Source organism: Drosophila navojoa, chromosome 2, assembly GCF_054131105.1.
Source record: "Drosophila navojoa isolate 15081-1374.11 chromosome 2, UAZ_NAV_1.0, whole genome shotgun sequence".
In the NCBI taxonomy this organism is placed as follows: domain Eukaryota; kingdom Metazoa; phylum Arthropoda; class Insecta; order Diptera; family Drosophilidae; genus Drosophila; species Drosophila navojoa.
In genome coordinates, this window is record NC_142890.1 from 2,324,644 (window position 1) to 2,339,142 (window position 14,499).

General features: G+C 45.1%; 1 protein-coding gene across 1 annotated transcript; it reads left to right on the top strand.

Moving 5' to 3' along the window:
• Positions 1-12,513: 12,513 nt before the first annotated feature.
• On the top strand, positions 12,514-14,280 carry Ir94h (Ionotropic receptor 94h). Its single transcript, XM_018098429.1, has 2 exons — positions 12,514-13,346; positions 13,404-14,280. The coding sequence occupies exons 1-2, from the start codon at positions 12,514-12,516 to the stop codon at positions 14,278-14,280; spliced, it is 1,710 nt and encodes a 569-aa protein (XP_017953918.1).
• The last annotated feature ends 219 nt before the right edge of the window (positions 14,281-14,499 follow it).

Here is a 14,499-nt window from a genome sequence, read left to right on the forward strand (position 1 = left end):
CCGATCGACGGCGCTCTCTGCCAGCTCGCAAGCTCTCAGCACCAGCTGGCTCTCTCTCTCGGTCGCGCTCTCTCTCTCTCTCGCTGTGGCGTTGTTGAGTTTCGTTGGTGATTTTCCAGTCTGACGCTCTGCCTGGCTGACCTAGCGGTTCATTTCCAACTCGCAGCTGCGCTATCAGTTGCCGATCAGCTTTTGACCAATAAAAAGAGGTTTCGACGACGTCGCTGGAAGGCGTCGCAGTCGCCGCAACAGCCGCTGCTGACTGCGGCGCTCAGAGTGCGCGAGCGCAACTCTTTGAAAGAGAACAACAAGAGTTGGCTGAACACAAAAACAGCAAAGCACGCGTGAACGTTAAGAGAATCGACCTGAGGCCCGCTGGCCATTTGGTTGATAAGAAATTGAATAAAATTATATGAATTTTATTAGCTGAAACGCGTCAAGTCTTTTTGTTTTTATTTCGTACAGTTTATGGCATAATTTCGCAGGTAATTCCACAAACGCCTCTCGACAAGTTCAGGCTGAATCGTATCAAGGCTCATTTATCAGCACATAAAAAATTGCCAATTTTCTGGTGAGAAACCAACTTGCCGAGCGGAATAAAAACAGCTAAAAGAAGCAAAAAGAAATATAAGAAAAAAAAAAAGAGAAATATATATAAAGCTGTTGCTACGGCTGCTGCTGCTCAACTGCTTTGTGATTAAAATCATAATTGAAATGCGCCCCTTTCTGCTAACTGGCTAAACAGACAAGGACAGCAAACAGCCAAGCAGCAGCAGCAGCAACAGCAACAACAACAACAACAACAACAACAACAACAACTGTGACACTTGCCACGCGTCAATGTCAAAGGCCTGCGCTTGACAATTTAATTGTCACACGCCCGCCGCTTTTGGTCAGCACACGAACTCGCTGCCGGGGTTCGAGCTCGAACTCTATTAACGATGCCAATTGACGGACACTTGAATGCAGCCCAACTGTCAGTGTGTGTGTGTGTGTGAGAGAGAGAGTGAGGGTAGAAGGGAGCTGCAACGCGAACTTTGCATTAACATAAACAGAGAAGAGAAGGGGGCGTCCATAACAGCAAAAGAAACATCTTGAACATTGTCATAAATAACGCGCCAATGACAACTTGTTTGGTCGCTGGCTGGGATTGGGATCGGGACTGGGACTGGGGCTGGGACTGGAACTGGGACTGGGCACTGGCACTGGGACTGGAGCTGACACAGCGACTGGGACTGCCAGCTCTAATGCTGGCAATTGACGTGCGGCGTTTGCACCTACTTGGTTTTTGATGCAACTGCAGCTGGGGCAGCGCGGTTGGCGGAGGCAGCAGCCCGGCTGCTCCCCAGGCGGAGGCCACATAAAAGTGGCGCGGCAATTGCCAACTTTGGTCAATGGCGGCGACAAGTGTAAAACGACTGTCGATGGCGGCAAACAGCAACAGCAACAGCAACAGCATCAATATCAGCTCCTGCTTTAGCTTGGCTTTGGCCTGATCTGGTCTGCTCCTTTCAGCTATCGTCGACACGTTGACGGCGTGTTTGTGTGTTTATGGCAGCTGCCGTTTGATACTCATTCAAGTGCCGCCTAACATGATTTCGGTGTCATCTGCTTTTCAGCTTTAATATTGCCTGTTTAATGTGACATTTCGTAGCTGCATCTTGTTGCTGCCTCCTGCATTATTTATGAGAGTCAACAGCATCTCTAGCATTTCCCCATGCAGGAATCTTAAATGTTTTTTAATTTAGTGATGATTGATGTCTTGTCCACGTTGCCTTGACAACGCGACACACTTGACGCAGCGACGGCGACGTCGACTTCATCTGATTGCCATTGACTGCTGCCTGCTGCTGCTGCCTGCTGCTGCTGCTGCCTGCTGCCTATTGGGGATACGCAGCCAAAGTGGACGTCAGCACAAAAGTCAATTAAGCTGCGATTTAAATGCAGCCAGGGTCAATGTCAATGGCTGCTGACTAGAAAGGCGCGCACAGCAAAGCCACCAAATGCCAGCCAGATTTGGCCAAAGTGCTCTCTGGCTACGTGCTGCTGCCCATTGTGCCCCATTTGACCTGATTTTATTTGCAGTATTTTACTTTTATTACTATACTGTATACTGTGCGCGGCACACTGATGCGGAACTGAATTCGAAATGAAATTGCAACCACAAATTGCGCGGCGGCCCATCGACAATTTCATTTTTCTCAATGCAGTCGAGTTCAAAAGGTTTGCCAAATTATAAATTAAAAGTAAATCGAATCGAATGCGCGCCCATTTGTCTCTGAACTTGAAAGTGCCTGCTGCTGCTGCGGCTAGTGCTAGTGCTGCTAGTGGTGCTCCTAGTCTCTTGTGAAAGTCAGGTTTGGGGTCAGGCCTAGACAAAGCGAGCGCCATTCAGCAGGTGCATGCCAAATCCGTTTGTCAGCGCTTGCCGTCGCGTGTGTTTTTCCAGCTTGTTCTAATTTGCATGCAGCAAACGGAACTGAAGCCGGACTGCCATCGACATCGATGTCTGCCAGATGCCATGACGAACTACTTGACACTGGCTCGGTTCGAAAGATCCGCACACACACTCACACATATATGGGCACAGAAATGCGCATAGTCAGCATCCAGTTGTCGCGCCGTGTGGGCGGACTCAGTGCGCCAGTGGCACGCCAAAGCGTTTGCGATTGCCGCAATCTCAATTCATAATGATTATGCCGGCCATTAGCAGAGCGAGCATCGTCGGCAGCCTCCGCCAGCAGCTTCATTGCTAATTACAATTGCCTGACAACGCCGAATGGTTCGAATGCTTTTACGAGGACATCGGCTCCGGCCCGACCCGGGCTGATTTATGCCCACGCATTGCCATCGGCTGTCATTGGCTGTGGGCCATTTGGCTGTCAGGTTTTAGTGCGTGCATCACTCATTGTTACAGTTAGAGAGTTGGCGGCTCTAATTTAATTTAAATGAAACTCTCTGCAGCACCAGAAAACACACACCCGCGCCCGCCAGCTGCACATTTGTCTGCCAGCGGCAGCAGCAGCAGCAGCGACTGCGACTGCAAGCTGGGCAAACGGATCTTGGTCCACGTCCACTTGGCTGTCGGCTGCTGCAGCTTGACTAGGTGAAATTTTGAGCTGACGTGGGCGTTTGTAATATTTTCAGCTTTATGGCCGTCGTTCACAATGCACTTCAATTTTGTGTCTCTCGGCGGGCAAACATCGCATTGCATTGCACTGCATTGCAATGGCCGAACTGGCATGGCCATTAACCCATTAAAATGTACCTGCAGCTCGGCATCAAGCTGAGTCCTCAATTGCGAATCATGTCCGAGCACGAGATGCCAAATAGAAGCTGCGACACATCCCAAGCAAGACCCCAAATAAAAACTCTAAAAAACTCTAATGAATTAAAGGTATTTATTTTTAAGCTTACAACAAATGGAAAGTTAATAAATAATACTTGTAATTACCTTTAATTTACTGCCTACCCACCTTAGAAATTAGAACAGAGAAATAATAATAGATAAAAAATAAAATAAAATCATAATATTTAGAGTGAAATAAATAAAATAAATAGCTTCTACTTCTTCTACTACAGCTACTATTCACAATAAATTGTGTAATTAAAGAGTGAAATAAATAGAAAAATAAAACAAAAGTTTTTTGGAATTCACAATAAATGCTAAAATTAAAGAGTGAGATAAATAAAATAATAAAACAGACGGTTAAAAAAAAAAAAAAGTTTTAGTCGTTTGATAAATGGTCTAAGGCATTTCGCTCTAAACGTTTTATGGCTCTTTAACAATCTGTATCTAAAATGAATTGGAAAAATGAATGCTAATGGTGTAAACGACTGTCCGCTGTTGACTGTTGATCATCATCAGCATCAGTGATTGTCATCGTCAGCCTCAGCAGCAGCAGCAGCGGCAGCAGCAGCAGCATCATTGCTGTGTTAATTCATTTTGCTCGCGCTTATCAACAGCGCCATCAGCGCAAAAGCGAACATTTGTTAAACACTAAATGCACTTATTTGTTTTGTGGCACTGGCATCCGCATCCGCAGTTGCCGTCGCCGTCGCCGTCGCCGTCGTCGTCTCAGTCGCAGCGAATGCCACACAGCGGCAGCAGCAACTAACTGACTGACAGCAGTTGGTAGCTAGCTAGCTGGCTGCACAGTGGGGAAGCCACTAAAATATGGAGTCGGACTCGGAGTCGGAGTTGGAGTTGGAGTCAAAGTCAGAGGCAGGGGCAGGGGCAGAGGCAGCAACTCTGACTCTGACTCCGACTCCGACAACACAGTTTCGACTCCCACGTTTGCGCAGGCGCATTGCACAAATTGCATTATTTGCACGCTGCAGTTGTTGTTGCTGTTGACTGTTTACTGTTGACTGTTGTTGTTACTATTATCATCAACATTGTTCTTGTTTGGGGTCTAGCGAAATTTCTAACGTTTTGCTGTGCGGTGCATGACGGCAGCGGCACTTGACGCCACGAGAACATAAAAATGCTTTTCAGCACTCGCACTCGAAACGATGACGCTGCTGCTGCTGCTGCTGCGGCGACTGCGACGGCGACGGCGGCAGAGGCTGCTGATGCGCTTGCTGCGCTGTTTAACTAAACTACTCCAGTCAAAATAGCATTTTAATAGACGCAGCCGTAACAACAACAACAATTTCGTCTGCACAAGTCGAGAGGCTACGACTAGTAGATACCATAGGGTATTGCTGCAAGTATTACAAAATTAGCTAAATCTCATATATTCTCAATAATTTATATCATACACTTTTAATATAAAGTATTCTCTATGAAATAGCATAGACTATATTAATTTTCCCAGCTTTGCTTAGACTTTTCATATTCATTTCTATGACGAGAAATGAATATGTATATAAGAATTTGTATTATTATACATTCAATGTTCCTTTTGAATTATAAAGTTTATTTTATTGTGCAATTTTAATATAATATGTGCCCGCAAATTAATTTTTATGAGAAACCGAGGTAGAATGAGAGAAAGCGAAGAAAGATTCTGTGAGAATGCAGAGGAATATTCTTATTATATTTAATAAATTCAGTGGAAGCTTAGAGCATGCGACCATCAATAAGAAACGTAGACTATGATAGCCCAAAGAGCTGATCAGATTATATGAAAAATGTTTATTAATAAATATGTGGAGATTAAAGTTCTTAGTAATAAAAGCATATAGAGTGCATTCATTGAGTTGAGGATTAGTAAAGTTGTTCACTAGAACTTATATTGTATATATGTATGGGCAGATAGAGAGAGAGAGAGAGAGAGAGAGAGAGAGAGAGAGAGAGAGAGAGAGAGAGAGAGAGAGAAACAGAGAAAAGTACTATAATAAAACAAAATCTTGCATGGATCTCATTCACACATAGTTTGCTGTTGCTATATACTTTATCTAACAATCGGTACTTCACCTAGTGTATTGAATCTGATGTGAAACTCAACTTTTCTTGGCATTCAACAAAACCTTCTGCATTACATTACATTCAGTACCTCATTAGCAGCATACCTTGCCTACCTGTTGGCATGGCAAACAGGGTATTTGCAGCAACTGCACCAGCCAGAGTCGACACGACGACCTGGCCCGGCTTTATGACGCTGCAACATGTGAAAATACTTGAGGAGAAGAAATTACAAGCACACGCTTTTCTAATCTAAGCGAAGAACCTTTTGCAGCATGTCCAAAAAGCTAAAATTTGACAGCGGGCCGCGGGGCGGCTGGGCACAAATCTTTATTTTGTGTTTTATGTGCGCGCCGCGTCTCGGGAATAAAACCCAGTTAGCTGCCTCGGCCCCCAAAATAAATACCACTTGCAACGCCCTGCTTAGCCTCGCTCTGCTCTCTGCTCTCTGCTCACTGATGTTGCTTTGTTGATGTTGTTCATATCGTTGTTATTCCTGTTGCTGTTGTTATTGTTGGTGTTCGTGTTTACTCAAATGCTGCTGCGCTGAGGTGCACACATTTAGCGCAACGCTTGACTTACCCTTACCCCATTTATTTGGGTGGGTGTCTGTGTAATGAGCAACTGTTTATTGCTGTCTGCGGCTGGCAAGTGAAGTGCTCATCATGACAGCTGTGAATTCGCCAAGGCGAAGATGATTTATAATTGTCATACTGACTTCCTGGTTTTCGCCAGTCAAAAGCACTGCAAACTGCAAGCTGCAAGCTGTAAGCTGCATGCCTTACACACTTGTGCTCGTAATCGCATTCATGCCATATACATTTCAGCTCCTTGGCAGCTCTGTGCAGCCCCCATCATGAGCTGCCCCAAAGCAAACAAAGATTGTTGGGCTCACTTAGCTCAGCTATGGGGGAGCTGCCTTTGTTCGCGCTCATGAGCTCATAGGTAAGGAAATTGCTTTTGTTTTCATTCTCAGGTCATTTGTCAATAGTCTGGAAGATTATTCAGATTTTATTATGTGTTTACAATTGCAATTAAGTTAATCAGAGGTTGACTGAGCTTATACTGATCACAGCTGTATCCTTTGCCTAGGATTTCCCTATTCCACATGGGTTAACCAACTCATCTACAGTTCATAGCCAGCTCCTTGGCATACTCCATAAATCATTGCTAGTCCATAAAATTGCCCGTAATAACAACAATAGCAAATAAGCCAGCTGAATTATGCAACTGCTTGGGCCAGGCCAGAGGCAGTTGCTGGCAATTAATTTAATTACAACTGCATCGAAGCACACACACACACACATACACCCCACGCCCCGTAATATTTTAATTAGTTTTAAATGCGCGGCATTTCAACAGACGCCTCGATGCAGTGAAGCGTTGCTGGAACCAACAGAGAGCAAAATCGAAAAAAAAAAAAAAAACATAAATTCAAGAGAAAAAAATTCAAAAATATGCGAAAATAGTTCAATCTAACGAGGGCCATTTGTAATTTGATTGACTGCCAGTCGACAGTCGATTAATGGCGAGTTCTGTGGCGCAATTTCGAAATTCGGCGCAGCAGAAGCGCCGCCGGCGCAGACATGTGCGATTGTCTGGCTGCAGTTTTGCATATAGCTGCATTTTCGACATTAGCTCACAATTTGATGGCCCAAAGCTGTCACGCGGATAGCAGCTAACCAAAAAATACCAAAACTGAAAAAGAAACTAAACAACAAAATAAATGTAAAGCAGCAAACACATTTGCAACATTTTGACTTCTCGTCAAATGTGGCTGCCGCACGGCCCAGACAATGTTTGCTAAACAGGCACACGTCGAGCCACCGAACAGACTCGAGTTGAGCCGCAGCAGCCGCAGCAGCCTCAGCCTCTGACATATTCCTTGTTGACGGCGCACGACTTGGTGAAGGACTGGCTGACTGGCACGGATTGAGGGCATCATTATGATGTGACTGTGACTGTGACTCTGACGGCGACGCAGACAGAGATGCAGATGGAGATGAAGGAGCGGGCGGCAACCTTTCGGGAGGGGCCACATAAACATTTTCATTTTCGTTTGGCATAGAAACGTCGCCGCTTGGCACATTTATCAAAAAATGCCTTACTGACATTTGCAAGTCACTTGAACTGGGTTAGCGGTGCAGCAGTTTGCCTCTCTTTCATTTTCTTTTTCATTTCGTTGCTGTTGTCCATGTCCAGCTCGAAGCTCATTAATTTTATTTGTTGCCAAGTAAAGACTGTTTGCCGCCTTTGGGCGGTCGCAATGTGGCGATTTCTCAATACGCAATTTTATAGCCATCTATTGAATTGAGAAATGACTCAGAGATTTGCTGCCCCAAATGCCAATTAGAGATTGCCCCAATCAAAGGGCGGCCCTCTAATGGTATCAGCTCCAATCGGAGCATTAAAAATGTATCTCTCTTGCCTGATTCGTTTGTAACTACATGGTAGTCGTAGCCACTAAATCAATTAACGCCTGCAGCCAACTAGGCGAGATAACGAGGCACGGCTAAAAAGCAAATTATTTTGACATTTGCAACCGCAATACGCCCGACAGTCCGACTGCTCGACTGCCCGACTGCCCGTTGCTTGTGATGTAATCAGCCGCTTGGCATCGGCCCGGCCGCAAATATGTTTTATCGCATTTATTATCAGCTGCACAAAATCGTTTATAATTGAAAAACTGTTAACTAGATTAGCGGCCATTAGAGACGAACGCGTTGCGGCCAACTAAACGGCGGGCGTTGCTCTCGTTGCGGCCAGCCAAGTCACTCGCTCAATCGGCTACTTTTGCAGCTAAATCACTCAGCTTCAGTTACCAAAACGGTGCCATTGGCAGGCAGCGGGGCGATAAATCATTGGCAGGCTGCCCGAAGGGACATGCTCTCCATATTCGATTTGATTTTGTTTATTTAAGTGCATTCAAATAAGTCTCTTTACTTCTTGTTTTTATAGTTTCGATTTTTTTATTTTATTTTAAATCTAATTAAGTTGTTTTAGCGGAATTTGCGGCCATAAAATTATGCAAATGCCACCGCACAGCGCACATTGTACGCCCCGCTCCCGGCACTCGCTGGCTCCATGCATTTTTACATTGGTAATTTGCACTCGGGCGCCCTGAGGGGCCAGCAGCGAAATCGTAAATCACAAAACTGGGCGAGTTGGGCTTTATTTAGCATTTGAATAGCGCCAGCTCATATTCTGATATATTTATTCGGCGAGGGTGGAGCGAGCTCTGGCTGTGTTTTTGCATTGCATTCAAAATAAGGATACATTTTTCAAAATATTCTATTTCATTTTTATTTTTGTTTCTAATAATTGAGCCTCGGTTCCACCCAGTTGGCCTACAAATTTGTTCATTAACCTGGCCTTTGACGGATAACTAGGAGTGTATAGAATGTACATTTTAATTTCGGTTTTATTTAAATTAAAAAAAAAAAAAATATGTTTTAAAAATATATATTAATATTTTTTTCAAGAATATTTGGATAGGCTATATTTTAAAATGTCCAATGAAAATGATTTACTTAATTAGGAATAAATAAATATAAGTGTCAAATATGTAAAAAAAATTTTAATTGAAAACAAATTTAAAACTAATTTTTTTTTTTTTTCAAATTGTCAGTTAAAATATCTTAAGCATAATTAATTATAATTATATTATATCAAGTATTAACTGTGAATCTAAATTCATAAAAGTCTCTTCTTAAAATGATAGTTGAACATAATAATAGATTTTTGCTGATATATCCATATCTAAGCCATGTTTTCTATCAGAAGTCATGTTTAGTTCTAGTGCTTAGCCTTTGGTATAATAAACTCGACCATAAAAAAGTACAAGCTGTATTATGTCATTATGCAAATCCTTGGCTTATAATCTCATAATCAGATCTGATTATCGAATAAAGGCATGAAATAAAAGTGTTTATAGATTACTAAATCTTTCTCTCTCACTCTCTATCCATGATTATGCCCTGAGCTGCAGCTTCTGTTATACATATGTAAACCGTTTACCATTTCGAAATGTTTCACCTCAAGATCTCAGGCCAAGTCACAAGAAGTTCTCATGCTCGTTAAGCTGCGCATCATGAATTTTTAATTGTCATCAAGCCATGACACGAGGCAGCCCAAAATTGAACACGCATTTGTTTATTTGATTTTTATGATGGCTCCTGCTCGGTTTGTGGTTGCCAACTGGCCAGCTGGGCAGCTGGACCACAGCGGAGTGCAGACTGCAGACCGAGTGCCGAGTGCCGAGTGCCGTCTGCCGATGATGACGCTGGGTTTGTTTGCTTGTTTAGTGCCCACACACGCACATAAAGATGTCAACGCTTAACTTATCAAGCGAGTGAGGCAAGCAGCGGCAGACGACGCCAACGATGCTGACGTTAATACAATAAAAACTACAATAATTTCTTGTTTGGGTTTTATTTGCGTGTCGTTGTTGCTGGACACACAAAATACAAATACAAGTAGCGCCCACCGTTGGCCGTTTATCAAACAACAATAAACTGTAATTTATGAAAAATGCTTGTAAAATGACGATAAAACAAGTGCTAGCCAGACAGACAGACAGACATACAGACAGAACGGACAGACGGACGAATGGATGGACAGTGGCATGGCCATAGAGACACTGCAAGCACGACGACAACAATGATAATAATGATGATGATGATGACATGGACATGGACATTGCTGCCCGTCTTGTGCAGGGGCAAAGCTTAAGACCGAGCCACAGTCACAAGTGTGCAGCCATGTGGGTGTCTCTCTCGCTCTCTGCTCCATGTATGTGTGTGTGTGTGTGTGTGTGTGTAGACAAACAATTCATTGTATGCAAGTGTCTCGCTGTCGTGGCTTGGGGTCTGCGATCCCAGCTGCATCTTCACTTTGGCCAGCACATTTGACCATTGTCGTCGCGCTTGCTTTGTGTTGGCCCAGCCAAGTGGGCAGCCCGGCGACAGGTCAGGCCAAACAGCATTTGTCCAACGCGAAACTTTTGCTTTCATAGCCCGACTCTTTGGCTCTTTATCTAATTGTGCTAGACAATGTTGAACAATGCCATATTAATTGAGTTCATGGAGTTTTGCAAGTCAGCCCTTAAAAACGCTGACACCACAACTTGGGCAACAGCAGTCCAACAGTTGCTCGAATGTCCAGGCAAAGTTGCGTAATCCACCAGGCAGTTCTGGACAGATCAGCTCGTTTTTGTTTGTCAGTATATCAGATTTCGATATACATGAGAATTAGTCTTAGCCAAGTCTAGGCCAGCCGTGTCCTGCTGATATTGGTCGCAGCTCTACACCGTCTGCCGCCTGTGGCGCTGGCAGTGGGTGAAAATTCTGTAAACAAAGCTACCAACTTACACCTTGAGTTGTTTGTTGTTTTGCTTGTCTTTTGCCTGCTGTTTGTTTGGCCCGCAAATAAAATAAATGCAAATCGACTGCAAAGAAGCCACTACAGCGGCACGACGAACAGCACGAAGACTCAATTCGGCGTCAGAAATGAGCAGCGAGCAGGCAAACCGCAAGAAAACAACCAAATTATGTAAAACCCTGCCAACAGGCACCCAAGTATCAGCTAACAAATTGTGGCTTATAGTGCCCGTTGAGAAGCTGTGATGTTGTCTCCGTGCCCTTCCCCCTGGCTGCTTGTCTGTGCCTGGGCCAATTCGATTAGCATAAACCGAAGAACTACTATTCGCCATAATAAGAGGCATTTACTTGCAGCAGCATAATACAAATTTGTATTCACGATTTCTGACTATTTAGGCAGCAGAGTCGACACCTGATGCCAAGCTTGGCCAAATGAATAACTCAATAGGCAGCAGCTAACTGTAAAGCACAAAGTCTGCTATACCCGTGGAGGGATTCTGAGTGTTAATCATTGTCGAAATGAATCAATTGAAATTATGAATGTAGACAGAGTCTCACATATTTCCAAGCCTCTGACAATTGCCATACTGAGCCACACAGAGCGAGATGGAGAGAGCGAGAGAGAGAGAGAGAGGGAGAAAAGAAAATTAAGTGGGCGCGCAAGAGGAAGCGTAAGAGGAGGAAAAATCAACAATTTATGGCGCCACGATTTGTTGACAAATTTCTCACAACACGATCCATAAATTATGTGGCCGTGACCGTGGGCTGCCTGTGGAAAAGCGAACCCAAAGAGAGATGGGATGCCCCGCCGATCTGGCGAGCCGCACGACATGTGGGGCAATTTGGGACCGTAATCGTGCAGTAGGTGTCACTGGAGACGGCTGACACTATTTCGTTTGGCCTAACGCTCATAATTTGCTGCAAATGATTTGATATGTCGATGAAACGTAAAGTCGATTTTCAATTTCGACCCTGAAATTAATATTGTAAGCGAAACTTTCTCCTGCTGCTATGCGATTGCTGTCCAGAAGGATCACTGGAGATGGCCATCATGTTTTATTGCGCCCATAAAGAACGCCGTATGAACTCTGGCATCCAGCGAAACAAGAAATAAGCCAAACGAAACGAAACAGAGATATGTGAGTATGTTACAGGCGGGCATACACGACTGCACAATACTCTTCAGGGTTCAACAGAAGAGCTAATAATTCTGGGATCAAGATTTAGGAAACACCCTGTTCCCAATGGATGAAGATAGTATATCTATATCTACTAATTCTTTTAGATATAGTAGTCGAGGATACCCAGGACTTCCGCTCAGGCGAACTTATAGCAGAAGTAGCATTGTACTAAACCAATATACCCTCTCATTTCATCAATGGGCATTAATACTCTGGTGTAAAAATAACTTGGCTTACCTGCGGCTGCCCTTTGGGTTGACCTGGCCAGTTGGGCAGGAGTTGTGCCATACAAAAGGCTTGCATTCTTATGTGTGCGATATGCAACCACAACTGATTAACAGTAATGCATGTTTAAACAGTAAATTTGTTTGTTTATTCGCGCTGTCAATGCAAATACAGCAATCATTATTTTCGGGCAACATATTATTGCCATAATTGGCATATCCCCAAGCAATTACAAGGGTAAACAATGTGAAATGCATTGCGTTACACTTACGACTTCTCGCTGCGGTGCTGCAGTGCTCTGTGGTTGCTGGCGGACGTCATGTGGGTCAACGGCAATGCCAGCATTGCTGCGGAAATCTACCAGCTGTACGCCTTGGTGCTGCAGTTCGTCGATAGAAGAAGCATATTTTATTACAATCCCGGCAGGCTGGACTGCGACTGGCAGCGGTGGCAGCAGTGGGGCAACTTGAGCGACCGACCGCAGTGGGTGTGGCACAGTCGAATGCCCTTTGCCCAGCTGAAAGAGCAACAGTCCAGCGAGCTGTTTGTTTTGGCCTGCTTGCCAGCGAGCTTCGACGTGCCCGCCCTGGCTGGGTTATCTGCGAGTCTGAATCACCTGAGAGATATGCCTGTGCTCATTGAGCTATTGCACAGCAGCGCCATTCGTCAATCGGACAAGGACTCCTTAGCCACTCAGATCCTAGCCTATTGCCTGAAGAATTCCATTCTCAATGTGGTGCTCTACTTTCAGCAAGACGGAAGCCATTTGACTCTCTACAGCTTCTCAGCATTCCCCAGCTTCACGCTGATCAAACGAAACCTACTGCACTCTAGATTAGCTGGAGGAGAAGGTGAACTCTTTCCTGACCAGCTGGCCAACCTTGGAGGCTACACTGTGCGCATCATGCCCGTTTATTCCGAGCCAACTTCAATCATTCAGCTCGATGCAAACGGAGAGCCACGAGTTTCGGGATACGGATGGCGCTTGATAGAGACATTTGCGCAGAAGCTTGGGGCCAATATTTCAATCGTCTTGCCCACTTGGCGGCCGGGCAGAGTCTTAACCGAGGCCTATATGCTCGAGTTCACAAGGAATGGAAGCATTGACTTTGGACTGCTGAGTACACAAATGTCCCACAGATTGAAGAGCAGGTAAGCAATGTACTTGGCAGACCTTAGAGCCCATTGTCATTGGATGTCTCCTCATAGGTACTATCAGTACTCGTATCCCATCTTTTATGGCGCCTGGTGCATCATATTGCCAATCGAGCGTCACATAGATCTGCGTGCAGTATTCGCGAGAGTCCTGGAGGCAAAGGCATTGGCTCTGCTGCTCATCAGTTTAGGCTCCTACTATCTCTGGCTCTATCTGGATCGTCTGCTCGTTCCCGCTTGGCTTCGCTATTGCTTGCGTAGCCTGCGGATAACACCCTGGATACTAGCTCTACTAGTGCTGTGCGCCTGCCAGGCCCAGTTAGTTTCCTTGATCAACATGTGTCCCATGGAAGCACCGATCGACAGCTTTGACGCCTTGCTAGCATCGAATATTCGTATATTTGGTCTGCGCGAGGAATTCTACGACATGGACGACGAATTCCGCGCCAGATATGCGTCGGCATTCAGGCTGACTCGGAATCACACGGAGTTTTTCCAGCTGCGAAATAGCTTCAACACGAGCTGGGCCTACCCAATCACAGCCATCAAATGGGTCGTAATGAAAGAGCTGCAGAGCTACTTTCAAAGGCCGGTCTTTCGCTACTCCGAGCTATGCTTGTCGCAGAACTATCCCTACAGCATCCTGTTGGCCGACGAGTCCATCTTCCGCAAAAGACTGATGATGTTCACCATGAGATCGCGCTCGTCGGGCCTCATCAACCATTGGATGCGACACAGCCTCATCGATATGGTCCAAGCTGATCGCATGAAAATCAAGGACTACAGCACGGCCAGCCAGGTGCAGCCGCTGCGTCTGCAGGACCTGTGGTATGTGGGTCTCTGCCTTGGCGGCGGCTTACTTCTGGCAGCCACTGTTTTCGTGGCCGAGCTGCTGCCGTTCTATGTCAATGTGTGGCTGGATAGCTTGTAGAGAGCTGCACAAGTCATTGCTGCTTTGTGGCATATAAAATGAATGCAAATTGGCCGTCAGGAAGCCACCGCAACGTCACGACGAACTACACGAAGATTCATTTCGGCCACAGAATTGAGTCGCAACCACAAGAAAACCACCGAATTATGCTAAATCCAGGCAGCAAGCACAAGCAAATGAAGGCTCCAAGCTATTCAACACCTCGCTAGAGACTCACTC

Bases quoted from the DNA above. Each gene is read 5' to 3' on its own strand.
- Ir94h (XM_018098429.1), top strand. From the start codon at position 12,514: ATGTGGGTCAACGGCAATGCCAGCATTGCTGCGGAAATCTACCAGCTG. The intron at 13,347-13,403 runs GTAAGCAATGTA...GTCTCCTCATAG, and splicing joins TCCCACAGATTGAAGAGCAG to GTACTATCAGTACTCGTATC.